The 15,907-nt window shown below is 35.5% G+C and overlaps 1 protein-coding gene across 3 annotated transcripts; it reads left to right on the forward strand.

Moving 5' to 3' along the window:
* Positions 1-6,200: 6,200 nt before the first annotated feature.
* Positions 6,201-15,826, forward strand: LOC132183973 (uncharacterized). 3 transcript variants are annotated; one of them, XM_059597461.1, is made up of 5 exons: positions 6,201-6,736; positions 8,939-9,653; positions 10,897-11,266; positions 14,912-15,312; positions 15,418-15,826. In XM_059597461.1, exons 1-4 carry the CDS (start codon positions 6,466-6,468, stop codon positions 14,960-14,962), a joined length of 1,407 nt encoding a protein of 468 aa, XP_059453444.1. In that variant the 5' UTR covers positions 6,201-6,465; the 3' UTR covers positions 14,963-15,312; positions 15,418-15,826. The 3 variants fall into 3 exon arrangements, with proteins under 3 accessions (XP_059453444.1, XP_059453436.1, XP_059453450.1); XM_059597453.1 differs by having other exon boundaries at positions 15,478-15,826; XM_059597467.1 differs by lacking the exon at positions 6,201-6,736 and adding an exon at positions 7,743-7,881 and having other exon boundaries at positions 15,478-15,826.
* The last annotated feature ends 81 nt before the right edge of the window (positions 15,827-15,907 follow it).

A 15,907-nucleotide genomic window follows, 5' to 3' on the forward strand; every position in this document is an offset into this window, starting at 1 on the left:
CTCGTGGAGGTGTGTCGGTGATGATATGTCGGCGTTCTTGGCGGATATGGGATGACTGGCGGCTGATCTATGGAACGGTCCAGCAACCTGGTAGATCAGAAGAAGACGGCGGCTCGTGGAGCGCATGGTGTTTGTGGTAGAAATTCTAGGAGGCGCGTGAACCATTTTTTTGTGGCGTTTTGGGAAAATTTGAGACGTTCGGCGGCCAATCTATCGAATGGTGTGTCCAGCTCCGTGATCAAGAAACTTTAGCGGCACGTGATTGAGAAGGTAGAGAGCTTGGGTGGAGCACAGAAGAGGACTTGATCACCAAGATCGTCAGATGGAACGTGATGAAACGTCAAGGACGTTGAAGGCCACAAGAAAGTGGCTCTGATACTATGTTAAATATATAACTTTGATACCATGTTGAAATAATGATGATGTGGGAATATTGAGCGGAAGCAAGAGAGAGAATGAACACAAAGAATTTACAGGTAGTCCGATGTTAGACACCTACATCCATCACTGGGAATATCCCTAAGGGCTACATTGTGCTCATTAATTTTTATTTGTCTACAATACAAAGGTCCCTATTTATAGAATAATGTCTAAATACAAGTATAGTAATCAAATCCCGTTGATTTGATTACAATCCCAATATATGATTACAATCAACAAATAAATAGAAAATATTTCAATATCAATGTAATTATGGAATATACGGAAAATATTATATATTTTCCATATATTCTAACAATAAGTATATCTACTCAATTTACTAATAATATATGTAATAATATCAGGGCATATACAATTTGTCAGAACATCAAACTATCAATGGTTTGTGCATATTTTTCTTGCAAAAACACCATCATCATGATTCTTAACCAAGTGTATTTTTGAATCATATGGTGTAGAGTCTATAGACATAGGTGTATAATAAAAGTGCTCAAATCTTTTAAGCATATTTTCGACATAATACATCCAAGATAAAATAATGCAATCTAATTCTCTTAACTTTAATGTCCAACATGAAATTACATTTACCTATGTCTTACATATCAAAATTAGATGAAAGAAATATTTTAGTTTCATGCACAACATCAATGTTAGTTCAAAAAATAAGCAAGCTATCAATATATCAAAAACAAATAATGACACATTCATTATTGTAAAACTTGCGATGCATTTACTTGCACCATTAATCAAATATGCATTAGACAACATCACCTTGTCAAGTTTGTCTTGCCATTGTTTAGGAGCTTGCTTTTATCCATACAAGGATTTCACCATTTTGCATATTTTGTGTTTTTTACCGTGGATGACTAGTCCTTCGGGCAGATCTATATATATAAATCTCTTCGCTACTTAAAAAAGCAACTTTGACATCCATTTAATGTACAACAAATTTATAAATATAAGTAATGACAAATCACATTCTAATCGATGCAATTTTAGTAACCGAAAAATAATTATAAAATAATCAACATTATGCATTTACTTGTAGTTTTTAGCTACCAAATCTACCATGTACTTATCTATTGTATCATTCGGTTCAAACTTCTTCTTAAACACCTATTTACAACCAAATAGTTTGGTCTTAGGATGTAACTCAATGAGATCCCAAGTTTAGTTAGACATAATTGACTCCAATTCAATATTTATAGTTTCTAACCAAAAATGCATCAAATAGATTTAATTGCTTCATCATAATATGTTGGATCATCATCAACAATATAAGCAATAAAATCATTACCGAGATTCCTTCCGTTCTAGCTCGCTTACTTCTTCTCAATTCTTACACATCATCAACAATTTATTAGAAGTAACAGAAAATTCATGAAATAATTTTTCCTTATTTTTCAAATGAAACACATGCTCAAGGAAAATAGCATTTTAGATTTAGTAATAGTATTGTAATCTAAAACACCACTCTTGATAATAAGGAATATATAGCATGAGCTATTACAAACAAAACCAATAAATCCCAATCACAAGTTCTAGAACCAAGTTTCCTCTTTTTAGGCCCAGGTAATATAACATCTGCCAAACACCCCCACACTTTGAGGTATTCCAAACAATGCTTATAAATGACAAACAAAATAATGGCTTCCCTCCATACTTTGTTGAATAGCCAAAAATTGACAATCATTGCATTCATCATTTATTTCAATATTCTAATTTCTTTTCATTCCCTTGATGTAGCCAAGATTTACATGTGTAAATCTATGATGCTAAATATTAATGGAATAAACCAATTAATCACAAGAAGATATATTTCCAATAATAGCACACAAATGCTTTAAGAAATGACTTTCATGAGATCATATTTCTCTAAGTATGATATGTCATTTACTATTCTTTCTTTTCTGTTAATTGAAAGATTTGTAAAGCTATTAAAAAAAAAAAAAATACTAATCATCACTTGTGATTTTTAAACATAGTTCTTATATATAGGAGTCGCATATCACAAATTCAATCAAGATATTAAAATAAACTCTTTTTAAAGCTATCATGCTCAACCATATAATAATCAACTATTATTGGCTCATTGTCATAAATATGACATTGGTATCAATCTAATAATATGATAAATTTATTAAATATGAAATGAGACTTAATATATAAGAACATCAATAGTCACATATATTTTATTATGAATTAGCATGTCAGAGAAACTTGAAAGCTAAATGATCTAAAGATGAAGAATTACCAAATACTTTAAAGTATTTATGCCAATCTAACATGCCAGAGCTAACATAAATGCTAGATACTATTTCTTCTTTGAAATAGATAAATCAATAGAGGGCCACCACTTATCAGATACAATATTTATATAATTATAAAATTCAATTCAATCAAGGAGGACCTTCATCACTTGATTTATCTTTTAATAAATGAAATTATATATTATGTCTTAAAAAAAAAAAAAAAAAAAAGACCTATGAATCAGAGTTTAAAACTTACAGTGGAGTCAACAGCTTTACTCCAATATCTTCCAAAATAGTTTGTTGCCACCACACACCAATTAGTTGTCATGAGAACCGATTGACTCAATACACGCTACGTCTTTTCTCCTACAATATGCTTATCTGCAAGAAGCTTCAACAAAAATTGTATTCTCTGCACACAATTAGTAATGCCTATGTATTTTCTGCATCACAACATGAGTAACCACTCTTTTTGTTTTTATTATTATTATTAATCGACGAAAATGTTCTCTAACAAATGCAGCATATCACAATAGAAATTGCTAAGTTCTAAAAATCAGAAAAGCTCAACTCTTTTTGTTGCAAGATTCATAACCCAAAAATAAAAAATTATTTGACAATCAATAAATTGAGTTCAAATAATTGAAAACTCTTTCAATCAAAATATTTTCACTTTCAATAACTACATATGAAATTAAATTCTTTTTCTGATAAATGAATAAATTATCAGATATTTTTTCACAACAAAATTTTTCCACTCAATATTTGATTTCATCTTTCTCATATGTGAATTGCATACTGCAAACTCTTATACTATTTGACTTCTCATAAGTTTAAATACTATTGTCATGGTCTAATCAAAATATTTGTGCAACCATCACGAACTCAACCTTTAAGGTTATTGGAAATAATTTTGAATGGTGCACAAATTCCCATTGATATAAAATAATTACAATCTGAAAAATAAATAAAATATAAGATATGAAAAGTAGAGTATAGAAAGATCTTACAATATGCTATAGAATCACGTAAGAGAGTTGTCCTTAAAGGTTGATTCATACCTCCGGGAGTATATAATTCGGTGCGATCGGATCCTTTGACACGCAACCTCCTAGGATTAGACTATAACGTCTACCTTCGTTAAGGACATACTTCCAATAACGAAGAGTAATAGAACGACCCTTTTGATCAATGTGAATTATAAAATGCAACAGCAAAAAAATCGTTGCTAGTGGGACAAAAACAGAGAAAGAAAACAAAGATAAAAACCAAATATATGTAGCCAATATATCAAATCATTTGAACCAAAGAAGTAATTCTATATAATATTCTTTTGGTGATATATATAAATAAGAGTAATGCTAGGTACCATCTTTTTATGCTACTAAAATCCTTCTAAAGCTAATGTGGCTTTCAAAATCACCATTGGATCAGAATTCAAGTACGATTCATCTAAAATTTAATGGTGATTTTAAAAGTCATATCAACTTTAGAAGGATTTTAAAAGGATAAAAATATGGTACCTATCATTACTTTATAAATAAACATGATGTGGTTATCTTAAAAGTCATTAATAAGACAAAATAATTAATGACCATATCAATTAAAGAATCAAAAGCCATAAAATATTTTATTGACCATCGGTCATAAACGGTTAAAGTGAAAATCAATGGATTTGATGACTCATTGTAAAATCGTATGAAAAAAATTAAATGCTCCTTAATGACCAAACTATCACAAAATTATTTCTAGAAAACCACTTGCTGGATATTAAATAAATAATAAAAGGGTTTGAAAATAAAAGAAAAGAAAACAATTATTTTTAACACATATATTACAACATGTTCGAATATAACAATCCCTACTGTTCGAATAGGAACCCATAAGATCTATATATTCTATGTAAAACTTCTCCAGATCCTATTTCTACAAATCCCAAACTCTCCATACATATTAAACACCAAAAACAACCTATACACAATATCAAAACAACTTCTAGAACAATAAAAATCTCATTTTTGTATCGAAACTCAAACTTCCACTTTACATTTTCTTTTCTCCAAATCACAAAACCACTACAACAACGGCTTCACACACTCCATTAAGACAACACAACTCAACCAATCAACCCCAAATGATCACAATGAAAAACCACAACAAAATCAAATCCTAATATTACAACAACACACTATACCTTCAAAATCACAACCTTAAACATAATAACAACACTATTACCGTTCATACTCACCAAAATTGTAATGCCTCCAAAATTAATTGGTAATTAAATCGGTGCGCCTTCCTGAACCTATTTAGAAGTGAATAAGCCCCAAGTGATACATCTACTCCTCAAAAAGATAAAATTAAGTAGCAAAAACATGTGATTTTTCTTTTATTCCATTAACATTAATCATTACAACCAAAGTATTTACTAAGAATCATCATATTAACTTAAATCATTACATTATACACGTCATCAATATAAAGAAGATCCATTTTAAACATTAATAAAGAAATGCATCTCAAAACACTTAAGTGTGTAGTGTCACTTGAAAATATTGATTACCATGACTAGCTTGCGAAATTCTGCAATAAGTCCTCAAGTGATAACCAAATCAATATTATTACACCAAATGACCGCATCTGCCTCAAGGTCTTTCTTGCTCAAGCCATAGCTGATAGGTAGAAAGATTAAAGCATAAGTCCACAACTTAGTAATAAGAAAGCTAGTACTAGTGTGTAACTATGAACATTTCATCATTTAGATAGAAGTAGTTTTAATGCAACGTACTTTTCTAAAACTAACCTTTAGAAATATTTATCTTAAAAAAATTTACTCAAATAAAATTCCAGCAGGATACTAATAATCCACCCACATGTGAATGCTTTCCCCATCCCCAACCTCATATTTAAGAAAACCTTTAGCAATATCCCTCAGCTTGAAGATTTTTCTCTCGCCTCAAGAACTATTTTGAGGAACACCAACACTCTAAAAACTTATTCCTTGCAACAAATTATCTTTAACCTAAGCCACCCAAATGGAACTTGACCGAACAAAAAAACTGCATACATGCAAATCCAAATCCCTTTCTTTCTTTTGTTTTGTGTTCTTGTTATTTCCCTTTTCCCTTCTCAATCGAATAGAAAAAAAAAAAAAAAACCCTTCTTTCTTAGGAATTATTCCATTCACTGTTGTAAGAATTGAATAAAAAATTTTAACAAATAATATTTAAATAAAATAGATAATATAATAGAAAACTTATTACACTGTGTATTAAAAAAAAGTAATTAAAGTAAAAGTTTTTACTTTTTCAATAGTTATACTTATTTAATATTTGAAGAACCGTAACGAAAGACCAAAACAAGAACAAGGTATTGCGTAGAGTATCGAATGGATCTCAATCGTATGAGTGCATCCGAAGCGACCCAATACGCGCCGCACCCACCCAAACCTCTTCCTACTAATAAAGCATCGGAACCCCCACGCGTCAGAACGCGTGAGAAGTATACCACGCGCTCACCCAAAAAAACGCCATCGTCAAACCCTATCCCAGTCTCTCATTCTCTCTCGTCTCTCCTCCTGATCACTATCTCTTCCTCTCAAAAAATCCTAAACCCTAACCCTAGATTTCTCATGAAGTTCGTCAAACCCTTCGACGACCCTAGGGTTTTCCTGTCGAAACCAGACGTCATTTGATGGTTTCTTCGGCACCCTCCAAACCCTAGGTTTTTTTCTTTTTGTGTTGTGTTTTTCTGTTTTCTTTAATCTGAGGCTATGGAGGGCTCTGTGGAGGATCTCGGAGCCCCGGAGTCGTGGGAGGTCGCCGATTTGGACGAGTCCATGAGCCGCCTCATACTCTCCTCCAAGAAAGACTCCAAGCCGGTTCAAGAGCTGAGCGATAGCTCAGCTTCAGTTTCGGCTTCATCGGCTTCTGTTGCTTCGAATTCGGTTTCGGCCGGTGGTGAGGATGCCTCCGACGATGTAATCAATCAGGTCGATCAGTTCCTTCGAGAAGCTCTGCAGAATCCTCGTGAGCGCTTGTCAAGTAAGCCCATACGCGTAAATTTGTTTTTGTAAGTGTGTGTGTACGTAGCGTTGGAAGTTCGTAATTCGTTCTGTTGTTTTCCATGGTTTTCGAAACATGAATTTTATTTTGTTTGGTTGGTTAGTTAGTGTTGCGTAAGCTGCGATGCTGTTATTTGACAAGAATGTAGGATTTTGAGGTTTCTGTAGCTTGTATTAGTGAGTTATTTTACGATGTTGAATGATGAAGAGTGGTTGTATAAGTCTTATGTTAAAAGAAATGTATGCATATGTATGAGTTTTTTTTTTTGAGAAGTAAATGTATATGTATGAGTATATGTGTGTAGGAGTGCTGTATTGTGTTTTTGTGGTTTGTCTCAAGAATTTTGTGCCAAAATGATCTGTTTCATTAGAATAGGGTAATGTTTTGGGTACTTGCTATGTTTTACAGGTTGTAAATGGTATAAAGTCTGTTGGTGGGTTGATTCTGGTTATTGTGGTTTTGTTTTGTGGTCTTCTAATGCTGCATGTTTATCAGTAGAAATTAGGACTACGACTCTGGGATGTTTGGTTCTACTATTCTAGGCAGCTTAAATAAGGATCATTATGCCTCAATCAGCTTAGGATGTAACATAAGATTGTCATGATGCTATGACCAGGAAGTGTCTAGCAGTTGGAGAAGCAGCTTCATATGGAACCTACCATTAGTGTCTCTTGTTTATCTTGCTTGATGTCTGTTGATCCTAGAATAATTTTTAGTCTAATTAATGGAATACTGTGATGTAGGTTTGTTGAGTGTTTAGCTGATGAGCTCTAAGCACAAATGGCAACCCTCCCCTTCTTAGAACACGGTAGAGGGTGAGGTCGTGAGTTCAAGAGCCATAGAGAGCTATTGTAAATTACTGAGCTAAAATTGTTTAGTGTTTGGTTGGTGGGTTTTTTTTTTTTTTTTAAAGATTATACTTGTTTTGTACTTAATGGATTTATTACTTTGCTGAAAGGTCGTGTTGTAGGTGAAGTCAAAAGTTCTTGAATGGTTACTTTGAATGAAGTAAGGCTTTACTTGAAGATTTTACCGTAAAAGAAGGAAACCTAAGGAAATTCTGGTGCCAGAACAAGTATTGTCGCTCAAATGAAGCAAGCTCAGTCCAAAGAATCCATGATGAAGTAATGTTATCGAAGTGAAAAAAGGTTCAATTGTGCTAGGATAGGAATATAAATTTAGAAATATGGAAAGAATATAGCCATTATTCTAACAGATGTGGAAGTTGAATGATAGAATTCAATTTGTCGTGCTTTTGAATGTCTTGGTCTTGAAAATAAATGTTATTGACAAAAAGTATGCATAACTTAACCCCAAGGGTTTGCCCAAGTGGTGAAGGCCTTGGCCTTGAGGGTTTGCTCCCTTCAAGGTCCAAGGTTCAACACCTCATGGGTGCAAACAATCCCTTGGGGCCACACCTCCTAGTGAAAAACCAGTGATTTAACCAGTTCAGTGTAGGAAAACTTCCGAGGGTGCGGTGCACAGGACCGGGATTTACTCTGCAGGGGTGGGTCCGAAGGGCCCTGCCTTGGAGAGGTTCCCTGACATTAAAAAAAAAAAAAGTATGCATAACTTTGCGAGGGACCCCCTGCCGGTAGGGAAGGGGAGGAATTAAATATGAGTCTAATTTTAGGCTCATGATGTTTAGGCTTGCAAACAGGATTACAGAAGAAAATTTGATGAACTTATAGGAATAGGCAAACAGTAAGGGCGAAGACTGTTCAAAATTGTCAGGGAAAATAAGAGAAAACTAATGAGTAAAGTTATCTATCCTGGAAGCATGAGGAAATAGAAGAATGGGGTGAATTTTCTTCAGGGAGGAAAAAAAGGGTCTACTAAGTATTATGTAAAATTAGCTCAGTTGAATGGTTGGCTTAATGGCTTTTTTATTTTCATTTTCACTCTATCTATATGTTCAGTGATGTGATTGTAGTTTTCACGCATATTCGGTTTTTGAGTGCATATAAGTCAATATCGTTATCATTTTAGTTGGTTATGCGTTATCATCATCGCCTTCATTGACAGTATTTTCATTTGTCATGTTGTTTTGAACATGATACATATCTATGTTTTGATATTCTAGTGTTCAAGAACGCTTTTCAATGCATCAGAATTAGATTTGTTTATTACCATTGCCTTTTACCTTCTCACTGAAAAAAACTTGTAATTTCCTTTGCTCAGTTTTACGGATGGAGCAAGATGTTGAAAAGTTTATTCGTGATCCTACTCAACAGCAATTTGAGTTCCCACAGCTGCCTACATCCTATTTACGGTTGGCTGCACACCGTGTGGCACAGCATTACTCGCTGCAGTCAATGGTTTTATTGGACAATAGTTTGCCTGACGGTACAGGTTCCAGAATTATTGTTCGCAAAACTTCTGAGTGCCGGCTTCCTCTGATTCGACTTGCAGATATCCCTATCAATTTACCATCAGAAGAGAGTGGTGTTATTAAGGTTGCAATCAAACAGAGACCACAGAAACGGTCACAGACTGTCAACAATGCAAATTCAAATTCTTTAAAGTCGGGCAATTCCAAAAGCGTCGAGGAAAGAAAAGAGGAGTATAACAGGGCTCGTGCTAGAATATTTAACTCCAGTAATAGTATTAGCAGTGTTGTAAGTGGGAAACCGGAAAATGAACCAAGGCTGCCGGAGAATTCCCAGCATGGTTACTTGGGGATTCCGAGGATAGAAGAGAAATCTGTTTCGGCCATTACTGATGTAAATTCTAGTAGAGGTCTGATCGATTCTTCGACAAGTAGCAGTAGATCAGCTAGAAGTAGAACAGAGAAGGAGCCACCAATTGGTCGGAACAAACCAAATAGTAGGGTGGCTATATTTAGGGACCGTGAGGTTGATCGTAAGGATCCTGATTATGATCGGAATTATGACAGGTATGCCGCTATTTTTTTTATTTTATTTTATTTTTTTTATTTGCCTTATCTGATCTTTCTATTGCCCTGCTGGGCCAACATGGGGGAGGGATTTGGGTCTCTTAATTGGCTCAAGTGGTAAGGACCTTGGTCCGGGTGGCATTTCCATAAGGTCTAAGGTTCGAAACCCTTGGGTGCAAACAATTCTTTGGGGGCCAATCCACCGGTGAAGCCTGAGTATTACCCAATCCATGTTAGATTGAGCGCTTTGCATGGGTCCAATATTTACCCGATAGGGGTAGGTACACGAAGTGACCATATCTTGGAAGGGTTCCTTGTCATAAAAAAAATGTACTGGAAAAATCTCATATGTTCTAATATAAAAATCTTTGAAGGCTTATTGTCCTCTAAATGTCTTTTATGAAATTAGTTTCCATGTTAATATGGCTATTAGGTATATAGCAAGGAAGCTTCTGTCCGTTCTTTGCTATGATGTCTGTCCATTTTGTGATAATTGTCATTTTTGACTAATTTTCACCTGCATGGTCCAACTTCTAATTATATGCTATTCGGCCTTTTCCTGTCTCCTGAAGCTTTGCTTCCCCCTTTCCATATTAGTTCTGCATGGCCCACAAAATTGTTCACCTCTTTCTATATTACTTTGCTGGTTATGTGGCTGCATGCAGCAATGCTTCATGGATCCTGAATCAAGTTTCCCCTGGAGATATGTGTAGCCATTGTTTGATTACTCTAGGAAGCATGCCTTGTCACAGCAAGTCAATCTCTTGAAGCTTCTATTCTTTTCTGTGCCAGTTGCAATTCATTGTATTATTCTTGAATAGCTGTAAATCTCTCCTGCTGTTAATGGAAAGATTGACTGCTGGCTGGAAGTGGGATGGTTTTAACCCAAATAGTTTGGTGATCGGAAAAGCTGCTTGGTTATGCTTTGCCATACATACTCCTTGAGAGGACATTGGAGGAGCTCAAGTCCTTTGTTCTCTTTTTACTTGGACAGCTGTGTTTTTAGCTCCTTTGGTGACTTGGGTTGCGCTTTGCGCTTTTAATGATAAATCAATTACTTATAAAAAATATATATGAAAAAATTGCAGAAACCCAAATGTTTTAACTGTTATAGAGTTTCAAGTTCTACATCACGTCCAGATTTTGCATTATTTTGTGCATATTGAGATGCTGATTAGCTGAAAGATAGTCTGTTTGTCTCTGGAGGATATCCCAAACGTTTTAAAAGTAAAATGTTTTTCAGGTATTTGCAAAGATTTGATCCTGGGTTTGGGTTCAACGGAGGACCATACACCATGCAGCCTATGTACACACCTGCATTGAACTACAACACTGAATTTCCACAACTTGGATCTACTCATAGGCCTCAGATTTCTCCTGAACACCAACCTCGGCCACTCCCTCAACATCTGCCTGGGCCATGGGCTGGACCATCAACCCCTACAGGAATTGGGTATGGCCATCCAGAGACAATGATGACAGCATTCAATCCTAATCATGTCAGTGCCCGCTCCACATCTGCCATATACCTGCATTCCTCTCAGTACCCTTGTCAGCAGCCAGGAATGCCCTTCATCCATCCTCATGAACAAGTTCACCAACCTTTTTCACAGGTATGATGACTTCAGCGGTTCACCTCTCCCATGTTGGTAAAATAGAAGTATTAAATATTTCTCAAACAGGAAGAGGCAACCTTATCTTTATGCTTGCTACTATAGTAAGAGATGTCCTACTTCAAGGGCAGTAGACACTGCTCCCAGATCTTATAAATAGCTTTGCTTTGTAGTGGAACAACACCATAAATACAATAATAATGGCTTGGATGGTTGCATGTCCATCCCCCCTCTTCCCTCCCTTTCAGAGACGCACTTAAACAAAATATATGCAACAACAACAACGGACATGTCTAACCCTGTCCTATTCCTTGCTGTCCCACAGTCTATATTCATTCTCACTAACCTCTTACACATTTCACATGGTGTCCTAGACTATTAGTCGATATTACAACAGAAAGTATAGTATGATGCTTCTGTTATTTACAAAAGGGCAGTTACCACTTTAACAAACCATCTAATAACACAATTTTGTGGCTTATGATATTCTGGTGTTTTCGGAATAAGATTATGCTTTAGATTCTGGTAGGTGTTCTCTATATTGATCAAAATAATGATATTATCACCTGGGGAAGTTGGGAACAACTTCAAAGCAAAAAATTGATTCTAATAATACATGTGAGAATGCATGTCTAACTCTGTTTTAGTGGAGCAAACTTACTGGATTAAGCTTTGTATTTGATTCCAAGAGGTAACAGTGACTGTTGATAATTTGTCATCAGAGCCCTTTATTGCGAACTTTTTTCCATATTGTTCCTGTTTTAGCCATCAGATTGCAGCCTTATAGGCAAATGCTGTTATCTATTCTGGCAGACTTTTTCTGTCTTTTTTATCTTTCTTTTGTGCCATTAGGGTGGGGTGACTGACATGTTTTGTTTCTATTGCTCCCGTTGAAATGTTCCCACATGGTTTAGAAATTGACATATATATATATATATATATATATCAATTTCTAAACCATGTGGGAACATATATATATATATATATATTTATTTATTTATTTATTTATTTTTAAAGCAAATACAAGAAAAGTGCAAAGTAGAAGGACAAAAACACAACAGAAAAACACCAAAAGCAAAACACAAAAGAAAAGAAAAAACAGAAAAAAAAAAAAAAAAGATCTGCTGTAAAGAAACCAACAAGGTAGGAGGAAGCTCAAGGAGGGGCTAAGGTCACTGAGAGGAACAATAACCACAGGTGGGAGAGAATAAGTAGGAATGTTTCCACATGAGAAGGTGGATGCGGCTCATCTGTCTAGATTGTTCACAGACCAATTTACACTTATTTAACCTAATAATAGAGCAATCAGGGATTCCATCTTGGAGGAGAAGTGCATCTTTTATGATAGATTCAATTTTTCATTTGCATGATAGATAATTATTGGAGAGAAGAGGCCATAACAAAAGAATCGCCTTCTATGATGACATTTCTAGGCAAAGACGAGCTATGCTGGGCCCAAGAGAGCGTTTTTCGATTTTAGATATTTTTACAATGTCCTTGTTCCCCAGTCCTTGTTCCCCATGATAGTACTTCTTTCTTGTTGAAGAATATTTGGTGGAATAAGATCCCCATGAGAGCCGTTTTTCACTTGGTTGGCTGCCATAGTGAAGATTCTCATCATAGATAACCTAAGGAAGCAGCATGTCTTAGTGGTTGATTAGTGTTATGTGTAAGAGAGTGGAGAGTGTGTATTGTCTTCTTTTGTGTAATTCTTTTTTTAGTTGCATTGGGTTAGTTTGGGTTATGTCAAAACGAGTTCTAGACCTTTTCACTTGTTGGAGAGGGATGCATGGTAGTCTTTAGAGTGCTGTAGTGTGGAAGATGATTCTGTCTTCCCTAATGTGGTGTCTTTGGAGGAAAAGAAATGATAGAAGTTTTAAAGACCAGGAGAGGACAATGGTGGAATTAAAGTCTTTCTTCTTCAATACTTTTTACAACCAAACAACTGCTTTGGACCATCATAATTTGCCCAATTTTCTTGATTTTGTTTCTCGTTCTCACTAGGTGTATCTCTTATATACTTCTTGAGTACTTGAGTAGCACTGTTGCGCTTTTCTATTGATATTTTGATTTCTTACCAAAGCAAAGAAGTTCCAATGCTTTCCTCGAGGCAAGGAGGGTGGGCTGCCTTTGCTTCTCCAAAAGGGGGTCACATGGGAATTTTTACAGTGCAGGCGAAGATCCATTGATCTCTGTCTCTCTCTCTCTCTATGGATAGAAACATCCATCCAAGGAGGAGAGAGGAGAGCAAGGAAGAGGCCATTGGTTTAAAGCCATTCAAAATTGCATTTATGATAAGTAAGTCATATGCCGATACAAATTAGATGTGTATTAGAAAGGGAAATGCATTAATGATGAGACTATATATTATTATAAAAATAAATAAATAAAAATAAAAAAATCCTAAATTTTATGTGTATATTTTTCGCAGTCTTCCTCTTTTTCCCCATTTCCTTCAAACCCTAAGCTCAACCTACCCCATCCCACTGCCACCAAACTCAATTCAAAGCATCAAACCACACTCACACTGTCATAGTTGGCATTTAGTGAAACCAAGTCCACCACCTCCTTTGCCAACACACCCATCCAAGTTCTGCAATATCATTCCTAATGACTTCTTTGGAGGCCTCCCTCTCTCTCTCTCTCTCTCTCTCTCTTGTTGATCCTGCAAATTGGTATCAGTTTGATTATAAAATTTACTGAGAGCCTCTGTATAGGCTTTTTTTAAATTTTTTCCTGTGGTCTTTGAGATTGGAAGACAAGATCACTGTACTTCATTGTGGAGCACTACTCCTTGGCATAGTTGTGCAAATACGCTTGCCTCTCTTTTTCGGTGAATGCTTTCTTTCCTTATCTTTGAACCTCAAACTAAAATTAAATTAAAACAAACAAACTCCTCTTGGTATACCAGTGTGTTCAAATTTATACAGATTTATATTCCTTTGCTTGGTGTTTGAGATCAGAAAGATTGAAATGATTTTGAGTAAGATTCTAAAGTTCAAGGAGAAAAAAAGGAAACATGTCATTGTAGTTAATAGGTATTGTATGTGTAAAAGGAACGGGGAGTCCCGGGATAATCTTCTTTTCCATTGTGAGCTTGTCAGTGCCTTATGAGATGAGATGTCTTCTTTAGTCGATTTGGGTTGTCTTGGGTTATGCCTAGACGAGTAGTCAATTTATATGTGTGTTAGTGGACTGTTGGGAGCGCCAAGAGTGCTGTTTTGTGGAAGATGGTGACTTCATACCTCTTGTGGTGTCTATGGAGGAAAAGAAATGATAGAAGTTCTGAGAACCGTAAAAAGACTTTGGAAGAGCTTAAGTCGTTATTTTTCTATACTTTGTATATTTGGACAGCAGCTTTTGTTTATCCTTGGTGATTGCTTACCATGATTTGCTTGCTCTCTTTTCTCCTTTTAGTTAGGTGTTTTCTCATGTATACCTTATATGTACTTGAGAGCGCCGTACGCTTATATTAATATATAAGCGTAATGATATATTGATTACTTACAAAAAAAAAAAAAAAAAGTCCTTGGGTTTTCTTGTGTATGACATATCTCCTACATATTTTGGTAATTTGCCCTGTTTCCTTTTTGCAATTTGGATTTAAATCACTCTATTAACTGTTCTTGTGCTTACTTGATGCAGTCTCATCAACAGCAACCTGATGCAAGTTTTGGATTAGCCCGGCCCCGATGAGGGGCATGGGCCATGCCTGCACGCTGCCAGCTGGAGCCCAAAATATGATGAGGGGTTGCTACAGTTGCACATATTATTAGCTGGCAGGAGTGCAGGCATAGAGGACCGAGATGGACCGAATTGGATGTATTAATTTCATGGAGACCAATATTTGATCCATTCGACCATCTTGGGTTTGATGGAGGCTTCTTGCATCTCTGATAAATGATGAAGAAGCTCATTGGGTTTACCATTTCCATCTCTAAATGAGGTTTTTGAGAGCCATGTTTTACAACTGATGATTGATGAAGAATGAGAATAGAAGAAGAATTTACCAGAGCTGGGAAAGTAATTGGTCGGCTTGGACACAGGTCTGCTCTTCAAAATCATCAAGCTCTGATTTTAGTTGAAGCAGCTTTCTTTTCTATTATGGCTTAATGTTGTATTTATCACTAAAGAAAAAAACTTGCTTACAGGCTTTGCTCATCTTTTAACTACAAGCAAAACTAAAATAGGTGTTTTCTTTTTGGCGACAGCACCACCAAGAAGAATCAAAGTGAACATGCATTGAAGGAATTCAGAAGCTTATAGGGATCTTTGGTGTGCCTCTGGCTTTTTTGATTTGTGAAAGCTCTGATCATCACTTGCTATGCTTCATTGGAACACTTTTTTGGTGCAGAAATAAGAAAGCAAACCCACATTATGTACCATATTAGCCGTTTGGGACTGTAACTATATTTTAGGTCACTCTTTAATTTATTTTGGATATATTACTCGTATCCATTGCAGAATCTGAAAATGTTGGTAGTTGTGAATACCTAAATTTGTATTTATGTTCTCACATGGTTAGCCTCTCTATTCAGGTTCCTTTGCTGGTTACACGCATTCGCTAAGCTGTTGTACAAATTATGTTTGGCTATCGCACTAAGATTACGTTAAAAAGCTTAAGTAATACTTTCAGTATTA

The sequence above is a fragment of the Corylus avellana genome, chromosome ca1 (genome assembly GCF_901000735.1).
Source record: "Corylus avellana chromosome ca1, CavTom2PMs-1.0".
Lineage (NCBI taxonomy): Eukaryota > Viridiplantae > Streptophyta > Magnoliopsida > Fagales > Betulaceae > Corylus > Corylus avellana.

Bases quoted from the DNA above. Each gene is read 5' to 3' on its own strand.
- LOC132183973 (XM_059597461.1), top strand. From the start codon at position 6,466: ATGGAGGGCTCTGTGGAGGATCTCGGAGCCCCGGAGTCGTGGGAGGTC. The intron at 6,737-8,938 runs GTAAGCCCATAC...TCCTTTGCTCAG, and splicing joins TCCTCGTGAGCGCTTGTCAA to TTTTACGGATGGAGCAAGAT. The intron at 11,267-14,911 runs GTATGATGACTT...TACTTGATGCAG, and splicing joins TTCACCAACCTTTTTCACAG to TCTCATCAACAGCAACCTGA.